The 16950-nt window shown below is 48.4% G+C and overlaps 1 protein-coding gene across 1 annotated transcript in view; it reads left to right on the top strand.

Annotated features, from left to right (window-relative positions):
- Positions 1–16950, top strand: part of Prdm5 (PR/SET domain 5) — a 134022-nt gene that overhangs the window by 115025 nt on the left and 2047 nt on the right. The window contains exon 14 of the mRNA XM_077803368.1: positions 8801–8905. Within this exon, the coding sequence (XP_077659494.1) occupies positions 8801–8905 (105 nt within the window). The remainder of the gene's footprint in view (positions 1–8800; positions 8906–16950) is intronic.

Below are 16950 nucleotides of genomic sequence, written 5' to 3'. Positions count from 1 at the left end.
CACTAGAGAAAGTGAAGAATATGAAATGGCACAAGCTTCAGTCTCTGCCACGCTGGGTGCTTAGATCCAGCTGATGTCCGGTCCATGGTCAGGGCCGCCGAGGGGCACAGGGCAGGTGACATCTGGTCCTGTGGCCATGGTGGTCAGGGCCACTGCAGATCACTGCCTGTGGCTTATTCTCAGAGGATCTGCTGTGTATGCAGTTCTATGAGAAGTGAGATGCCAGCCCCCACTGTGCAAATGCCCTGTGGTAGAAGAGGACCAGGACCCTCACTCCACACACAGCCAATAGCCTGGGTGAGTGGGCTTGGAGGGGCCTGGGAACCTGCTCCCCAGGCTGTGGTTTGTGGCTGATGGTTGCCCCCCACTGGAGTACAGGCCTTGCTGTTTACAAAATTCATCTCCCTGGTACCCAACGTGACTCCCCGACGTAGAGAAAGACAAGACCTTGGAAGGGAAAGGCCAGGGCCCTAGTGGGGAGGGGTTACATTTTAGAATAACACAGATAACTTTTTGTAAGGAAATTTCAAATCTACAGAAGCAGAGAGAATGAAATAATGATCCTCAACCAAATCAAGCAAGTACCAGTCCCTTTCTGTTAACCTCCCTGTACACCAGCCATGAGACATGAAGTTTTTATGTACTGCGGGAATGCTGTGTGACTTGAGGTGTCAGAGGCACCAGCAACATCCCTGGTAGGAGGTTTGCTGCAGAATCTCCTCTTCTGGAGGCAGATGGAACCCTGGGTGGCTGTGACCAGGTGGCTTTATTTAGACCAGTGCTGTCCAGCGCAGAGGAAGCCAGGTAGGTGGCTGAGTCCTTGTTTCTGGTCCAGCAGGCCACTGTCACAGCATAGAGCATTGCTGCCAGGCCCCAGCACCTGGGCAGCTTTCTGGGGCTTCCTCTCTACTCTGTTTTATGACAGCCTGGGAGTCTGTCTTCAGCACAGGAACAGCAGCTGCTCTGGGCAGGGCCTGTCTGCTGTCCCCCAGCCTGGACGCATGGCAGCATCTGGGGAGGCTTGGTGGTCACAAGGGTGTAGGGAGGAGTGTGCTGGTGACACCTCCTGGGTGCAGAATGACGTAACTAGCGCCAGGTGGGGCAGCCACCCTATCAGCACGGCCGGGCGGAGGGTTAGTTCCTTGGCGAAGGCTGGGACATTGCAGGTTCACTGACGTGGCCTTGCACCACAGGTCTCTTCTTCATGGGAAAGTAGTGAGATACTGCGCAGCCAGGACGGTCGAGGTTCAGTGAGCATGCCCCAGGGCTTTTACCAGTACGACAGAGCTGGTCAGTCTAAATCTGCCAGTTTCATGTCTACCTGTCTGTAGTGTGTCCAGCAAGGGAGGAACCACTCAGGAGCAACTGAGAAAATAGGAAGAGAGAAATCTGTCAAATTCCTGTTTATTGACAAATATCATGTTTAAGAAATTTACACCAAGTCTATGCTTCGTGAATTTTCAAGAGTTTCTTTTAAATTTAGAGACGGGAAATGGCCATGAGCAGAAGGCCTCCCTGCTCTGGACTCTAACAGTGAACAGCCAGGGCTGCAGATGTTGTAATTGGGAGTACTGAGTGGGAACGGTGTTAGCAGAAGGTGACTTCATGTCCTCCCAGCCTTATAAGAGACTCGCACCTCCACACCTGGCCCTCAGAGTGCCCTCCCCAGGTGGCCTGGGAGTCGGGTTGCCCAAGGACATCGTGGCCTTAAGCAGGACTTGGCTGTTAGAGCTCGAGCCTGGCAGACACAAGCATGTCCCTGGGGCGTGCTCCGAGGATGCAGGGGAACAGTGGCTGCATCCTCAAGCAGACCTGGTTTTCACGCATCAGTCATCAGGGGCTTAAGGGCCCTGCGCACCCTCTGAGGAAGCCTGCTTCCTTCTAACCACAGACCAGTTTTCCTCCCTGAAGTGCGCTGGGATAGGCCACCCCTGTCAGTAAGTGGCACCTAGCTTCCCCGACACCTTCACCTTGCCTTGACTGCACGGGAGAGCTCTTGCTATATTTCTCTTTCTTCTTGTGGATTAGCGTAAAAGCAGCCATAGGAGGTCTTGGAATTATACCTGCTGCCTGTGGCCACTCTGCCCATGGCCGTTTGTGGATGGGTCTTCCAGGAGTCCCTAATGTCCCTCCTGTCCTGGGCAGGCTGCAGGGGTTCTCCCCAGCTAAACTGAGAGGGTTTCTCCAAATTTTATCAAAATATAACTTTGTTTACAGACCCCTCTTAAATGATGTTGAAATATAGTAATTCAGTTGATGCTGGCTTAAAAAAAAAAAAAGAAGTTGCTGTTCTTTTGTATAGATGGCATTAAACCCCAGATTCCTAGCTGCAGGGCACAGAGCCCTGTGAATTTTGCCTTCTGAATGAATTCTGCCAAATGTCATTTGATTAAAGCCAGACTGATTAGACTACTGATTAATTCTGCTGTTGATAGATTACACTGCCTGGCTGATGAATAGATGGCCTCCATTAGCAGTGATTCCCAGTTACAAAGACAAAGGAGAAGCCCTTTGTCAGTTAAGCTGCGTAATCGTTCAGAAACAGCATTAATCATGAGCCATATCATTGTCTAGTTAATCCAGCTAATGAGTTGAAAGGTATAATTTATGCCACGTATTCCGCTCTGAAAGTGTTAGAGATCATTTCCATAATGCCTATTGAAGCAGGTTTGTGCTCCTGTTAAAGGGTTTGTACTAGAGCCAGGTAGAGGAAGAGAAGTACTGGGCTTAGGATGAGACGGATGTGGTGTGTGGTGGTCAGTGTGCGGGGGGCTAGGGGGCCGGGAAACAGTGGTACCCAGACATGCCACATGGTACCAGCTAGCTGTGTGGAACTGTGACAAGCACCTGAGCCGATCCACCCAATCCACCTGTGAGGAAGAGGCATGTTTGGCTCACGGCATCAGGGGCTTGGCCCTTTGCTTTTAGACTGTGGTGAATGAGTACACCATGGGAGGACAGGAAGAGGAAAAGGCCAGGGTCCCAGTCCCCTTCCAGTGCCCTCGCTTTCTCACTCCAGGCCCCACTGCCTCCCAGGAGTGCCTCAGGTTGGGGACTAGGCCTTCACCTCATCGGCCTTTGGGGGACACTTGCCCCGTGTAGCAGTAGTTCTCCAGCGGCATTGTGCCCCTGCACGTGGGCCTGTGAGTCGTCCAGTGTGCCCTTGAGGGCAGCGAAGCTCGGCCTCAGCTCTGCTGTCAGCTTTGTAGGAAGGTGTCAGAGCCTGCCTTGCTTCCTGAGCTTTCTGTCATGCGGTCCATTGCTGTGTCAGCGGCGGACAAGTACTTCACCTACATGGTCCTCAGCGAGCCTGGGCAACCAGAGTCCCAGTCCTCTCACACCTTGCGCACGTGCCCGGGCCCTGCCGCACTGGAGTTGGGCTGAGGAGACTCAGGGACGCGCCAGACAGTGGTGTTCTCACAGGCCCTGAGGAAGGGGCCAGGTGTGAGTGGCGTCTCCCTGGATGGTACCCTGCACCACTCGGCCTTCTCTGCTCTCCGCTGTGCTTTTGGGCTGCCTGTGTTCCCAACGGGCTCATAGGGCCATGAGCAGGACGAGTGAGAAGAGGGCGAGGGTTTCCTTTCTAAGGAAGAACGCATTTACCTCCTCCATCTCGTTCGTACGTTTCTCAGCTTTTGGTGTAAGTGACCTGCAACTGCTCTGCTCTATCAGTTCAGGGCAGCTTCCTGGGGCAGGACTCTCCAGCACTTGCTTTGAATGCCACTCACATGAAGTGGAATTCCTTTCAAAGGTGGGCATGAGAGGCCTTTCCAAGGAGCCTTGTGGACAGTGTGACCAGGATCTCTTAGGACTGCATTCCTTCTTGTGAGATGTTCAGAAAGAATCTCAGCTTCCTGTGAGTCTAGGGACTGCGAAGGGACAGACATTCGAAGGCACACCCAGCTGCCTTCCACAGGACTCCCTGGTCTGAGGACAGCCTTTCTTTCTAGACTAGTGTGGAAAGCTGACCACAAATGCCTCTTGGAGCAAAACTAGGGACTCATGGATTCCAGTGGTTCTGGGTGGAGAGGAGGGGGGCCAGGTGGATTGAGACCTGCTTCCTCCCTGGCCCTCGTCAGCCTTCGGTTCTCAAACTGCAGGAACTGGAGGAGCGTGAATTTCACCCCGTTTTCCCACAAGAACACAAGTAGACACACATTGATGGTGGTCTACCCATGGAGTCTTTTAAAGAGAAGGTAGGCGAGGAAAATGTAAGTGCAGTGACCTGTGACTGCACGGTAGCCTGTCACTGAGGCCATCCTGTGGGTGGCTCTGCTGTTCAGATACGCCAGAGCCCAGTACATCGAGGGCTGTGAGCGCCTTCTGCTGACTCTCTGCCTCTCACCAGCACCTCTGCAGCCTGCAGGGAGCTAGAGTGTGAGACCTGTCTGGGGTGCAGCTGGGCAGCATCACTGAGAGGAGCCACCCTGACCTGGCCGCTCAGTCTTGCTGCTCTGGCTTCTCATCCTGGAGCTGCGCTCACACTCGCCCTTTCAGGGCTGGTCCTGTCAGGTTGCTCTTTGCCCAGCAGCTGCCCTAGGGTGCACGTCTTCAGAATGTTCAGTCTTGCAAACTGTAGGAAGAAGAGCTTTTCTTCTTATGTACTTCATATTAGTGTCTATGTGTTTTAAAATACATGTTTCAGTAAATCACATGGCTGTTAAAAGGACCTTAATGAGCAGTCTCAGAAACTCCAAGTAATTTCTACTCTAAATTCTTAGAACTACATTTTCCTTTTAATGTTTTTAAAAAGCTTTGAAGAATTTGAAGAAATAATCAGTGCAAAGGTAATGCGATAAGGGAAGAGAGGTTGTTTATTCAGACTGGCAGGAGAAGCACTGATGACATCGATTGCTGAGCTGTGAAGAAGAGTGTTCTCCTAACAACTGTGACACTCATTCAAAGTATCCTTTTACATCTTCAAAAGTACACACACTTCCATTTCTGGCCACCTGGCAGATGCTCCATATCCTGGAGAAAAGGCCCTCTGTGGAGCCTCCAGAGATGCTGGGTGAAGTAAGGCCAACAGCTGACATCTGAGCTTGTAAGGGTGTGACCGTGTCCCTAGGTCCCAGCAGCTGGGCACCAGAGAGAATCAGAAGTGAGGAGGTGGGCCAGCAGGTGTGGCCAGGGCAGGTCTTCCTGAGACCTGGTGGTTGAAGGAGTCAGGGAAAGATGGAGCATTGAGCTCAGGCCATGGGACAGTGTGGAATCTCCTTCCACCACAGTGCTGAGACCCTCAAAGGACTGTGCTCAAGGAGATCCCAGGGACTAGTAACCACCCACCTTTGGCAATGGTGGGTGCTTTTAACTAGCTTGGAGTAACTGCTGGCTGGGAGAGCATTCTCCTTGTTTGTAACCACAGACCTTTCCTCAAGTGTGCTCGGAGTTCAGACTTAACATACTTGCCTAGCCACAAGAGTCTCAGGCAGGAAGTACACCTGACAACAGCCTTTGATTGACAGCTTCCTAGAGTGCAAGGCAGGAACACACACACGTGCAGTCTGTGGGGCTAACCTTCCACCTCTGGGCAGGTCACAGGAGTCCAGCAGATAAAGACCACCAAGCATGAGCTCACGATTCCAGAACCACAGAAAAAGGAGCCAGAACAGGAGGAGAGGAAACCACAGGGAACAGAACTAGATGGCCTTAAATTTAGATATGACATTTCAGGTGAAGAAAACTGGCAAACGTCTAGAACATTTTAAAATAAATATGAGTTACATGAGTAAAAAGGTCATGTTGTATCTAAAGATTAAATAGAATTGGAAAAGAAACAAGTGAAACCTTTAGAAATGAAAAATACGGTAACAGCATTGAAAAGCTCAAATGGTCCTGTTAAACCACAGGTTATTAACAGCTGGGAAGAGAATCGGTCAACTGATTGTGAACAAATGTCATAAAGTGCAACACAAAGACCTGGAAGTGGAAAAGAGGAATCAAGAGACAAAGAATAGAATGAGTCTAGTCTATATCTAATCAGAGGTGTCGGCTTTCATTCAAATTTTCTGCCCTGCTTTTATTTATTTATTTTTTGTTTTCTAAGTTTCCCCCATGTATGTTCTTAAATGTTTTAGATCAACCATTTTACCCTGCACGGGTTCAGAGACTATCAACTCTGTTTCTGTCCTTTGTGTGGCTGTCCTTGGTTTTTCATTCAATAGCAAATGAGAAACAGTTGCTTTCAAATAAAACCAAAATTGACCACTAACAGGTCTTTGTAAGTCAGATACATAAGAAAGCAGGAAAACTAGTAAACAGATGTGTGTGTCGCTAGACCTCACTGAAGACGTAAAACAAGATCATCTCTTGGGCAAGAAGACCTTGGCCTGAGCGGGCCTTTGGGAGTGAGGACACCAGGGGGTGGAGCCTCGTGAGTGGGACCAAGGTCTCTCCCTCCACCAAGCCAGGACAGGCAGTCTGCAGCCCCCAAAGGGCCTCACTGGAACCTAGCCGTCCTAGCAACCTGACCATGGACTTAACCTCCAGAACTGCGAGGAGCGCCATTTTCTGTTGATTTGAGCACCCATCTGTAGTAATGTAGCCTGAACTAAGACCTGCATTAAAAACGCAGAAATGCATAAATACTGCTGCACACTGACACCTAAGCTAGGGTCATCCTGTACCATGGTATTTTTCAGCAGGCCGGAAAGCAGGTAAACTTTAGATGGTGTCAAACATACACAGTAAAAACCAAGGACAGCCATGCAAAGGATGGAAACAGAGTTGATAGTCTCTGAACCCATGCAGGGTAAAAGGGTTGATCCAAAACATTTAAGAACATACATGGGGGAAACTTAGAAAACAAATAGGATAAAAGCAGGGCAGAAAGTTAGTGTTAGAGGTACGTTCATGTATATCTGTAGTCACAAAACGTGCCTTCTTAAAACTTTGACCTTTGGATCACAAATCTTGGATTGAAAAATTCTTATGCTGCTTGCAAGAGTCACTTCTTATGCATGAGGATACCAGCTGCTGGAAAGGGAAAGAATGTCTGTCCCAGGCAACAAATGCTAACTTTCCATATTACAACGACATGGATCTAGAGGTGAAGAGGGTGATTCCAGACAAAGATGACTTCAGACACAGGAGGTCCTGCCTCCCATGAGGACAGCACAGATAGCCCTGACCTTGTGAAGGTCCAGCTTAGCAGTGGCACCCAAATGGCCTGCCTCAGTGGAGACTGTGTTGGGAATTGGATTCTGATCTTCTGGGTTTAGGATTTGCAGTGGGTGGGGGGCTCTCTCAGTGTGGTGCACAGCAGCAGGGAGCCTAGCTCCCAGCAGCCCCCAGGCAGCCACATGGTCACAGGGTACTCTGGGCTAAGCCTAGGTGTCGGTCAAGCTAGGCATGTCAGATGCATGTGCAGTTTGTCAGACCATGGCCCATGATAAGTTGGGGAACAACTGAATTATTAAATTCTGCACACTCAAGGACATGTAGCATAAGAAGACCCACAAGCACACACTGGAAGTTGGAGTGTAGGATGGCTCATGAACTTTGTAGTGCTCTCTGCTGTTCCCAGAAGTGTTGGGGTCCCATCCAACACTCTCCCCTTGGAAAAATGCCCTCACCCACGGTATGCACATGTGCAAGATCATTCACACAACATTGTTTGCAAGAGGGAAATGTGGGAAAGATTTAACTGTCCATCAGTGGAGAGTAAGTGAATTGAGATATAGCCATGAAACATGATACCACCTGGCATTAAAAACGAGTTGGGGCAATATATTGTTCAGAAAATTAAAGTGAGGACTGGGAGCTCATAAAGATATTTTGAGAAGAAAATGAAATTTGATTCAAAAGTACACACAAAAAATATAGCATGAATTCTTTCTATACTTTAAAAAGGCAAAATAATAGGCTGTCTTGCTTAGGAACTCATCATACCCAAGTGGTAAAGTATAGAGACAGGCGAACAGTCCACACACCAGGGGGGTGGTCCCATGGCCCTGGAGGGGGAGGTTCTCAGGAAGGGTTGGGGCCCCAACAGCCTACCTGTTTGCTGGTGGGGCACAGGGGTCTGCCTTGCTACTTATATGCTGTTTTCTGGTCTGAAAAAACTTATAATAATGTAAATATAATGTGTTAATATAAGAGGAAATGAAAAGCATATATTTATGCTAGCCTCAATTCAAAAAAGTACTTATGACAATATTTTGAAGGTATAATTGAAAAAACAAAAACAGTAAGTGTCCTTAAATCTAAAATAACATTTTTACTATGCACTGAGTAGCAACCTGCCAGCCATTTAAAGAGAACAATGTCATTTATTTTAGTTCCAGTTCAGACTGAAAAGGTGATCATACAGTCAAGTTCCCAGGATCAAAGATGGTTAAGGAATTTGGACATTTCTTTTTCTCTTCCTTTTGAGATATATGTTTTCCTTAAGAATCTGTATTCAACCATTTTTTTTAAATACTTCATTTTTAAAAGTAATTTAGGTTAAAAAAAGAATATCTTATTAGGAAAAAAATGTCGGGTAACAGAAATTAGAATACGCTAACTAAAGTTGAGTTGTATCTGTATAAACTTACCAAAATTGGGTTCAGGAACACCTTTGAGCTGGTAGTTCAGCACCTAGATCGGAATCCTCGTGCTCTCTTCTCCGGACCCCAGTGCATCTTACAAGCATCCTAGGCCAAAAGGAGTAGCTGGAGTGAGGCAAAAGAGTTGGATCACAAAGGCCACCCCCAGTCCTGCCAGGACAGGATGTGCCGTGCTGCTGGGGACATTTCAGTTGGGGTGGTACCCCCAACCCTGGTGACTGCACCTCCCTGACCCTCTGGTCTCCCCACAGGAGAAGCCCTACAAGTGCTCGGAGTGCAGCAAAGCCTTCAGCCAGAAGCGAGGCTTGGAGGAGCACAAGAGGACACACACGGGAGAGAAGCCTTTCCAGTGTGACGTGAGTGGCTCCCCTTCCCCGTCTCCTGCAAGGCAGGAGCCACGTACCCCACAGCCTGTTGGTATCACCCCTCTGCCTGCCATGCAGCATGGCCTGTGGCTTTGGGTGGGGTGACCCCTGTGATCACACATGGCCCTTGTCTCGCCACGGTTCCCTGTGGCTTCCTAGCAGCAAGTAAACACTGCTCTTCCTTTGGATCTTCCTTCCAGAGTGCCATTCAAGTGCCTGCCACCTTTTTGACCGCTTACTAACATTAAACCAAAGATCTGGTTGATCATGGGTATTATGTACTTTGTTAAATCCAAATGGTGAATTTCTAAAATACATATGAAGCCTCTGTGTTAAATAATGCTGTCTGTAGTTTCTGCTTCTGACCAAATTATGATTCATTGAAATGGAATCATTAACATAGCAGTTTACATGATTTTGAAAGGAAAAAAAGACTGCTGTTCTCAGTATCTGAGCATTGATTAAGTTGTGACAGAGAGGCTTCTTAGCCAGTGAAGTATTTGTCTCAAGAAGTTGACAATTGACAGAGCTGGCACTGGTGTTAAGGAAAGCAAGAGGATGCTTACTTTTGACAAATGTCAAAAAGAGAATTAGTGTAGCTCAATTTTAGGAAGAAACCTCAGAGTTGTGGCATGGGCTAACGCGGCATGGATTCCCTGTAAATTCCAAGAACTGGGGAGCCAGGGGGCACAGTCTGCAGTGAGCAGCCCTGAGAGGACAGGTATGGAAGCAAGACACTGTGCTTGACCTCAGGAAGCTTTGGTGCTAGGGTTGGGCCGGGGTCCTCTCTCCCCAGTCGGCAGAAGGCTGCCTAGGAAAAGGAAGCGCATGCAGAGGGTTCTGTTGTGCATTGGAGCTGCGGTCATGGCCTAGGCATTTCCATAGCTCCACGCCTTGCTGCTTTTTTTGGGAGCATAAAAGGCAGCACCCATTTGAGTGACATAATCGCACAGCAGCGCTGACAGACATGGACCTGGAATTAGATCCTGATGGTGCGTGGACATCTTCCCTCCCTCACGCACTGCCATCTTTTATCTGTCTACGTGGAATACCTTTGCCGAGCATCTAAAAGTGCAGTGTTCTTTTTCATGCTATACTTTCTTCTTGTCTCCTTCTGTCTGTTGACTCCTCTGAGTGCCGAGCTCTCCAGCCCTCATCTGCAGCCCGACTGGTCTGTTGAGTGAAGGTCCACATTTCTGAGAACCTGCTCAGCTTCCCTGGACTGTGCCTGCTCAGCAGAGCATGGGCTGCTGATGCTCCCACAGCTGTCCTCCTAACTGCCACCTGGCAGCCCTGCTTCCCAAGGACACCAGTCCCTCTCTTCTAGGCAGATCCCATGCTGCTGGCTGTGCATGGCACTCCCTCACGCTTCTGATCCCATGCTGGGTGTGCCCACCCAGCCTGCAGCCCTGCCAAGGGGCGTGTGGCTGCAGTTGTGGAGTTGAAGTCCCTGTAACACGTGAGTTTCATAAGGAAGAATTCCAGGGCTGTCAGTTCAGTGATAGCATTGAGAACCATCTCTGGTTCCAAGACATTGTCATAGCACCAGAACAGAGCTGTATGCACAGGGACCGTTACTCCCCAGCCCCGGGCCAGGCAGCCTCCAGTCTGATTTCACCTTATGGGTTTTCCCATTCAGGACTGTTAACGTGAGTTAACACAGTGTGTGTGTGCGCACTGGCTTCTCCCACTCACCAGGTGTCACGAGTTCCCCTTGTGGCTGTGTCAGTGGGTTGTCCCTTCTCCTGGCTAGACGGTGTCCCACTGCATTTGTCCTCCTGCCATGGGCAGGCACATGGGCTGTGTCTGCCTCTGGACTGTTGTGGATAGTGCATTTTCAGTTCTTGGGGACACACCCCTCTCCAGGGTGGAACTGGGAGTCGCAGGGTGGTTCTCTTGCTGTCTGGGGAGCTGCCATGCTTCTCCCACAGAGCTGAACTGTTCACATCCACACATGTGTGCAGGAGGCTCCCTGTTCCACTGCCTGCCCACACTTGCATTTCTGTGTTTTGTTCTTTGATTCTTTGCTTTTTCACTCCTCAGGACTAGCAGTGCTGAGCTTCTGACATGTGCTGTTCGACACACATTTGTGTGTCCTCTCTGGAGAAACGTCTGTCTAGTCCTTGCCGTTGAAAAACTGAATTGCTTACTTTGGTTGTTGTCGACTTCTAAGAGTTTGTTTTAATACATTTTGGATTCTGGACCCTTACCAGATATATGAAATGCAATCATTTTCTCCCATTGTATAGGTTTTCTTTTTACTTTCCTGATAATATTATTGACAATAATATGTTTCCTTGATAATATCCTGACAATAATATATTGTCCAAGTTATACATTTTTCTTTATTTAATAATACTTTTGATGTATGAATCCATTCCTAAATCAAAAGTTATGAAGTTTTTCACCCTTCTGTTCATTTTTTTTCCTCTAAGTTTTATCATGTTGAGTCTTAGATGTAGGTCTTTGGTCCATCTTGAGTTAATGTTTACATATGGCATAAGGCAGGGATCTGGATTTTTCACTCTTTCACCATTGAATATGGTCTTAGCTATAAGTTTCACAAATGCCCGTTGTTATGTGGGGGATGTTTCCATCTCTCTTAGTTTTCTGAATGGTTTTTTGTTTTCAAACAGAAGAAAAAGTGCTGGATTTTGTCAAATGCCCTTCCTGCATCTATCGAAATTGACGTGTTCATTTTTTCCTTTGCTCCATTGGTATAATGTACTTGTTTTTCTTTTTGAACCACTTCTGTAGCCCTGGGATGAATTCCACTTGGTTGTGGTTTAGGATCCTTTTAAGAGGCTGTTAGGCATAGCTTGGGTTTTGTTTGAGAATTTTTGCCTCTAGATTCATAAAGGATCTTGTTCTGTTGTTCACTCTCTTTGTCTGGCTTTGGCATCAGGGTCATGCTCCCTCACAAAATGAGTTAGGTAGTGTTCTCCTTCTCTGAGATTCTTCTCCTTTTCCTCCTCCCCCTCTTTCTGAAAGATTGATATTCTTCTTTAAATGTCTGGTAGAAGTCAAGCACTTAAAGTCTGGGATTTCTCTTTGCTGGGATGTTTTAATTTGACTCAGTCTCTTTATTTGTTATAGGTCTGTTGAGACTTTTCATTTCATCTTGTGTCAGTTTTAGTAATTTATGTGTTTCAAGGAACTTGTGTGTTTTACCTAGGTTACCCAACTTGTTGATGTGCAGTTATTTAAAATACCTTCTTACAATCATTTTTACTTCTCTAGGGTTGGTAGTCATGGCCTAACGTAAGCTCAGCCATGTGCTTCTCAATGATTGCTTCTGACAAACTCTAGGATAAAATCCTCTTAGCGACTTGCCTGAAATATTGTTCTTTGTCATATTTGTTATGCTTCTGTGTACTGCTTCTAGGTATTTCTCCAACCAAAGGCCACCTCTAAATTCCATTTGCCACCCTCAATCCTCTTTTTCTCTCACCCAACACCCAGTCCAGCATTATATTGACAGGCAGTGTTCTTAGGTGAGTTGGAGTCTGAGTGGTGTCACAGCTCCACAGCTGCACTGTAGCTGCCTGGAGCATTGCAGAGGCTGCTCAACAGACCACTCTCCTGTCTTTGCCCATAACGCTCATCTCAAACTTGCCTGTGTCCTCAAACCTAGAACAGTGTCTGCCATACAAGAAGCTGATAAGTAGCCATGTCTTAGTTCAGTGCAAGTCATTGGCCTCCCTGACTCCCATCTCATGCTCTCATTTGCAGACTAAATGATATTCCAATTCAGTCTCCACTTGAACCCTTTGATGAATTCCTACCCCTAACAGGATGTCCTTCCATGTTCTTCTTTGGTCTCCAAGTCCTCCGTGGGTTGTTTCCAGCAGGTTGATTCTCTAACCCTCGGGTGTGATAGGCCATATGTTAACATCCTCAGCCTCTCTGCGTTTCCTCTCTCCCCTCCCTGTCACAGCCCACCCACCCAGAACCTGACACTCATGACCTCCCTCCAGATCCAGTCTTGGCTGCCTCTTCCTTAGAGCTGGACCTCCTCAGTCCAGGCACTGATCCCACTGGCCCCCATGCCTCTCCTGACCGCATGGTCATGGCCCTGCTCCTTAGACTGCAGTCACGAGGTCAAGAAGTGTGTTCTCTGTCATTTTGTTCTCAACCAAAGCGGTGGGCTCATTGTGTGGGATTAAGTATCTGTTAGCTGAAGATGTTCCAATAGGTTTTAATTCCCATCTCTCCAGCTACTTTCTGTTAAAAGTCTTGTTTACTTTACTTTAAAACAATCTAGAGCATAACTGGAGGTTTGGAGGGTTTTCATTCTGTGGCACGTAAGTCAGTATAAGGTCAGAGTGGGTCAGGGTTGAATAAGAGCTACAGTAGAAAGGAGAAAAGGAAGTGTCACTGTTCATCTTGTTCTCACTGTTCTCAGCATGTGTAAACGTCCTTGCATGTGGCTGATTTTTTCAGAGTGTCCTTGGGGGCCTAATACCACATTGAAGCTACTGAAGGCAAAGCTTCTAGTGTCCAGGTAGCTTCACAAGTGTGGCCTCAGGTGCTCCCTACCTGGCTCTCATCCTGCCCTCTGCTGGGCTGCACGCCTATCTCCTATGTGGACTTGGAGGGTGCCTTAATTCATGCCATGACTGGCAGCTGCAGTGACTTGCTTGGCCTCCTTCCATTCCCTGCACCCATGGCCAAGGTGTGAATGTACCTGCAGGGGCCTGTCTCCCACCATGCTGCTGCACCCAGCTCTCCCAGACCTTCTCTATATTGTCAGAGTCATCTCTGTTTTTAAATGGTGGGTAGGGAGAGTGTGGTTCCGCGTGTCTTGGTGAAGCAATAGCCTGCATCACATATGGCCCGGGGACAGGGAGAGTCGAGACATAGCCCCAACATCCTGCATTCTTATCCTGGAAGTCACATCCTGGTTCTGGGGACCTGGGAGTCTGGTTCTTCTCCTGTAGACAGGGATGACAGCATGAACATCTACAGAAAAGACAGATGCTCTGTGAGCCCCAAAAGTGCTATATCTGAGGAGTTGGCAGTTGGCTCCCAGCCACCGTGAGAGCAGTGGCGTGCATTGGGAAGGCAGAGTGGGCAGTGGTCTTGGCCCGCAGCACTCAGGCCCTTGTGGAGCACAACATCCAACAAGTAAATCTGAATGAATATCTCACTACAATCTCATAAAGACTGGAAAAGAGAAGGGAAAGAACTTGGGCTACAAAAGAGTGGTTAGGAAAGAACCCTCTGTGAAAGCAACTCAGTTCCTTAGGAGACGAGGAGTCAGCTCCAGGAAGAGCAACTGGGCAGTGGGTGAGACAGAGGGAGGCTCAGGTGGGAGGGGCACTGGGAGAGGGGGGTAGCTGGCCCAGGAGCAGGAGCAGGTACAGGTGGAGCTGGAGGTGCCAGGCCCCTCAGGAGTGGAAGGAAAGCACTCTGCATCGGATTTCAAAAGAAAGCCTCTGAGAAGTTGTCATCACTTGTTCACTTTGACCCTGGGTTTGGAGAAGGGCCAGAGAAAGAGGACATGGCAGATAGCTTTCCTGTCTTCCTCATGATGGCGAGTTAAGATATACTTACGAACACGTTTATGTCACTTGGAAATACTTTTCACAGATACTTTCTTAATTTGTTCAAAATTATTTCATAGACTTTGGGTATTTTCCTGCCCATAAAAAGTCTGTCTTCCAGGTGGTCACATGAAGCCCACCCTCAGCTGGCTGTGTTCTGCACTTCAAAATAATATTTGCTTTTTTATTATAAAAGATTACTTTTTAATATCATAAAAGTGGGAAAATATGGAAGCAAATGAGAACAATAAGACAATCCCATTTCTAGCTGATGTCAGCTGGTTAATTTTGTCAATCTCTTGACATTTCTCTTCATGATTATTTGTACTGATGCAGTTGTACTCTTTATTTCCGTCTTATATATAAAATCACATTGATTATAATATCCATTTCTTCCCTCTGCTTTCTCTTGCCTCTAAACCTTTTTGAAAGTATGATTCTTCTTTGGCAGCTGGAAGACAGTCCCTTCTGATTGTATCCAAGTGAGCACCCCCATTAACTGTGGCTCGTGTTTGTCCTTTGTGCATGAGCCTGCATCAGCGCCCTGTGGATGACGCCTTAACTAGAGGTACCAGGTGGCATGCCTGGTTCTGGGAGGCCTCTGACCCTCCAGGACCTGGAGGACTCTGCTCAGCAGTGACCACTCCCCAGGGCCTCCCATACATCCTGTCCTCCCTTTGGACACGTGTTTGTGTGGGGTGTGACTCTGGGAAGCATGGGTCTCCAGTGCAGGACCTATTGGAGGCTGCCCTTTCTGCTAATCTCAGTCCTTCCACAGGGTCTGACTCCTTCCCTGCCATCACAGTTCCTGTGTCTTGTAGTCTCCGTGCTCGATGCTCGATGTTTCAGGTCCCTCCTCCTTCCCCTGCCTCCACTGTGACACCTTGCTGTGTTCTCCAGTGACTGTGAAGGTGCATAGTCTGTGTCCGACTGTGATCCCAGAACTCATGCTGGTCAGCTGTTGCAGGAGGAATGCGTCCTCTCCTGAGCCTGGTCTGGGAGTCACCTGTTGCAAAGCCACGTGCCTACTCCAAGGTGTTTCTCCTCTTTCAACAGCTACATCCTCCTTCAAATCCCACCTGCAGTGGCTTTTGGCTCCCTCCTGGTGACACAGGCTATTCTGTCCAAGCTACTGATGATGCTCCTTGTTAGAGAAGAAGGAAGAAAAAAAGGCACTGACATTTATTTAGTGTTCACAACATAACACCAATTTGCATAGCTTATTTTATTTAATTTTAAAATCCTGTGAGGTAACCACCATGTCGTCCTTTTGCAGGGGAAGGAGGCAGAGTTAAAAGGGATAGTCTGTCTGTGCTGACCTCCTTAGTAAGTGACGAGCGAGAAGACCCCAGTGGTCATTCCACGAGTATGTATGAATGCCATCACTGTGGCCCTTGCCTTACACTCTGGATGCTGAGTGGCAGAACATAGAGACCCTGCCCTCATGCCACCGAGACTAGAGGGTGAGATGCTCAAGGAACAGTGGGCAGTGCTGTGTAGAAGTCACGTGAGCAGACCCAAGGGTCCAGACCAGATGGCAGGTTTTGCTTCAAGCTCGGTGCTCAGGGCAGGCTTCCCTGGAGGGCCAGGGACCTGAAGCTCCTGTACCTCCCACCACACCACTGCATGGCATCTGGTGGCTGCCCTCCCACCTGCCCAGTGTACACTCACTGTTCCAGTGCCTTCTCGCCTTGCTGTCCAGTGCCAGCTCTCCTAGAGTGCCACACAGCTCTTCTCTGGCACCGCATTTCTTTGTTTTCACATGTGTAAGCATGCTTCAGTGTAGAACAGATGGACTGTGAGGACACTTGTGTGAGTGGGGTTTTTGTGAATGATTCCACACTGGGAATTCCATTTCGTTTCCTATTATAACTTCGGCAACAGTGCTCCACGTGTTCTGTGCTAACGTAGTTCATCGTTAGGCTGCTCAGTGTACACTGAGCCGGGTGGCACCATGCAGGGCTCATGTGGAGCACACTGTGGCATTCCCCAAACAAAGCCTGCGTCACAAGAAAGAAGGAAGTGGAGGAGGGGCTGAGCACCCTCACCATACTCCCTGTGAAGTTCACCACTGGCTTCACAAGAGGGGCCTCCCAGAAGGTCACCCAGAGAGGGCGTCTGGTGCCGATTGGGAGGCAAGGCTGGGCCATTCAGAGAAAGCCACCTAGACCATAGGGCCTGGTGCTCTGGAGGCTTCCTGGGCTTCCACCATGGTAAGGAAGCTCTCCTCACCAGGGACTTGCTCTCTGCAGTGTTTAAATCCAGCTGTTGGTGCGATGGGGTGGTCATGGCACAAAGGATGCTGCCACACCCGCTCTGCAGTGGCTGTTAATTCAGAAACCAGTAAGGGGCAATGGGGGACTGAGAAAAGACAAACACATAAGAGAGAAAGCTGGGAGCAAGTGGGACAGTGTCCTCTGATGGAGCAGCAGTGATCCAGAGCTGGCTTAGCACGTTTAATACATAGGTTTTATCAAGAGGTTATTTGCG

The sequence above is a fragment of the Urocitellus parryii genome, chromosome 10 (genome assembly GCF_045843805.1).
Source record: "Urocitellus parryii isolate mUroPar1 chromosome 10, mUroPar1.hap1, whole genome shotgun sequence".
NCBI classification, from domain to species: Eukaryota; Metazoa; Chordata; class Mammalia; order Rodentia; family Sciuridae; genus Urocitellus; species Urocitellus parryii.
Note: the sequence above shows the minus strand (reverse complement) of the source record. Positions and strands in the feature narration are given on the sequence as shown.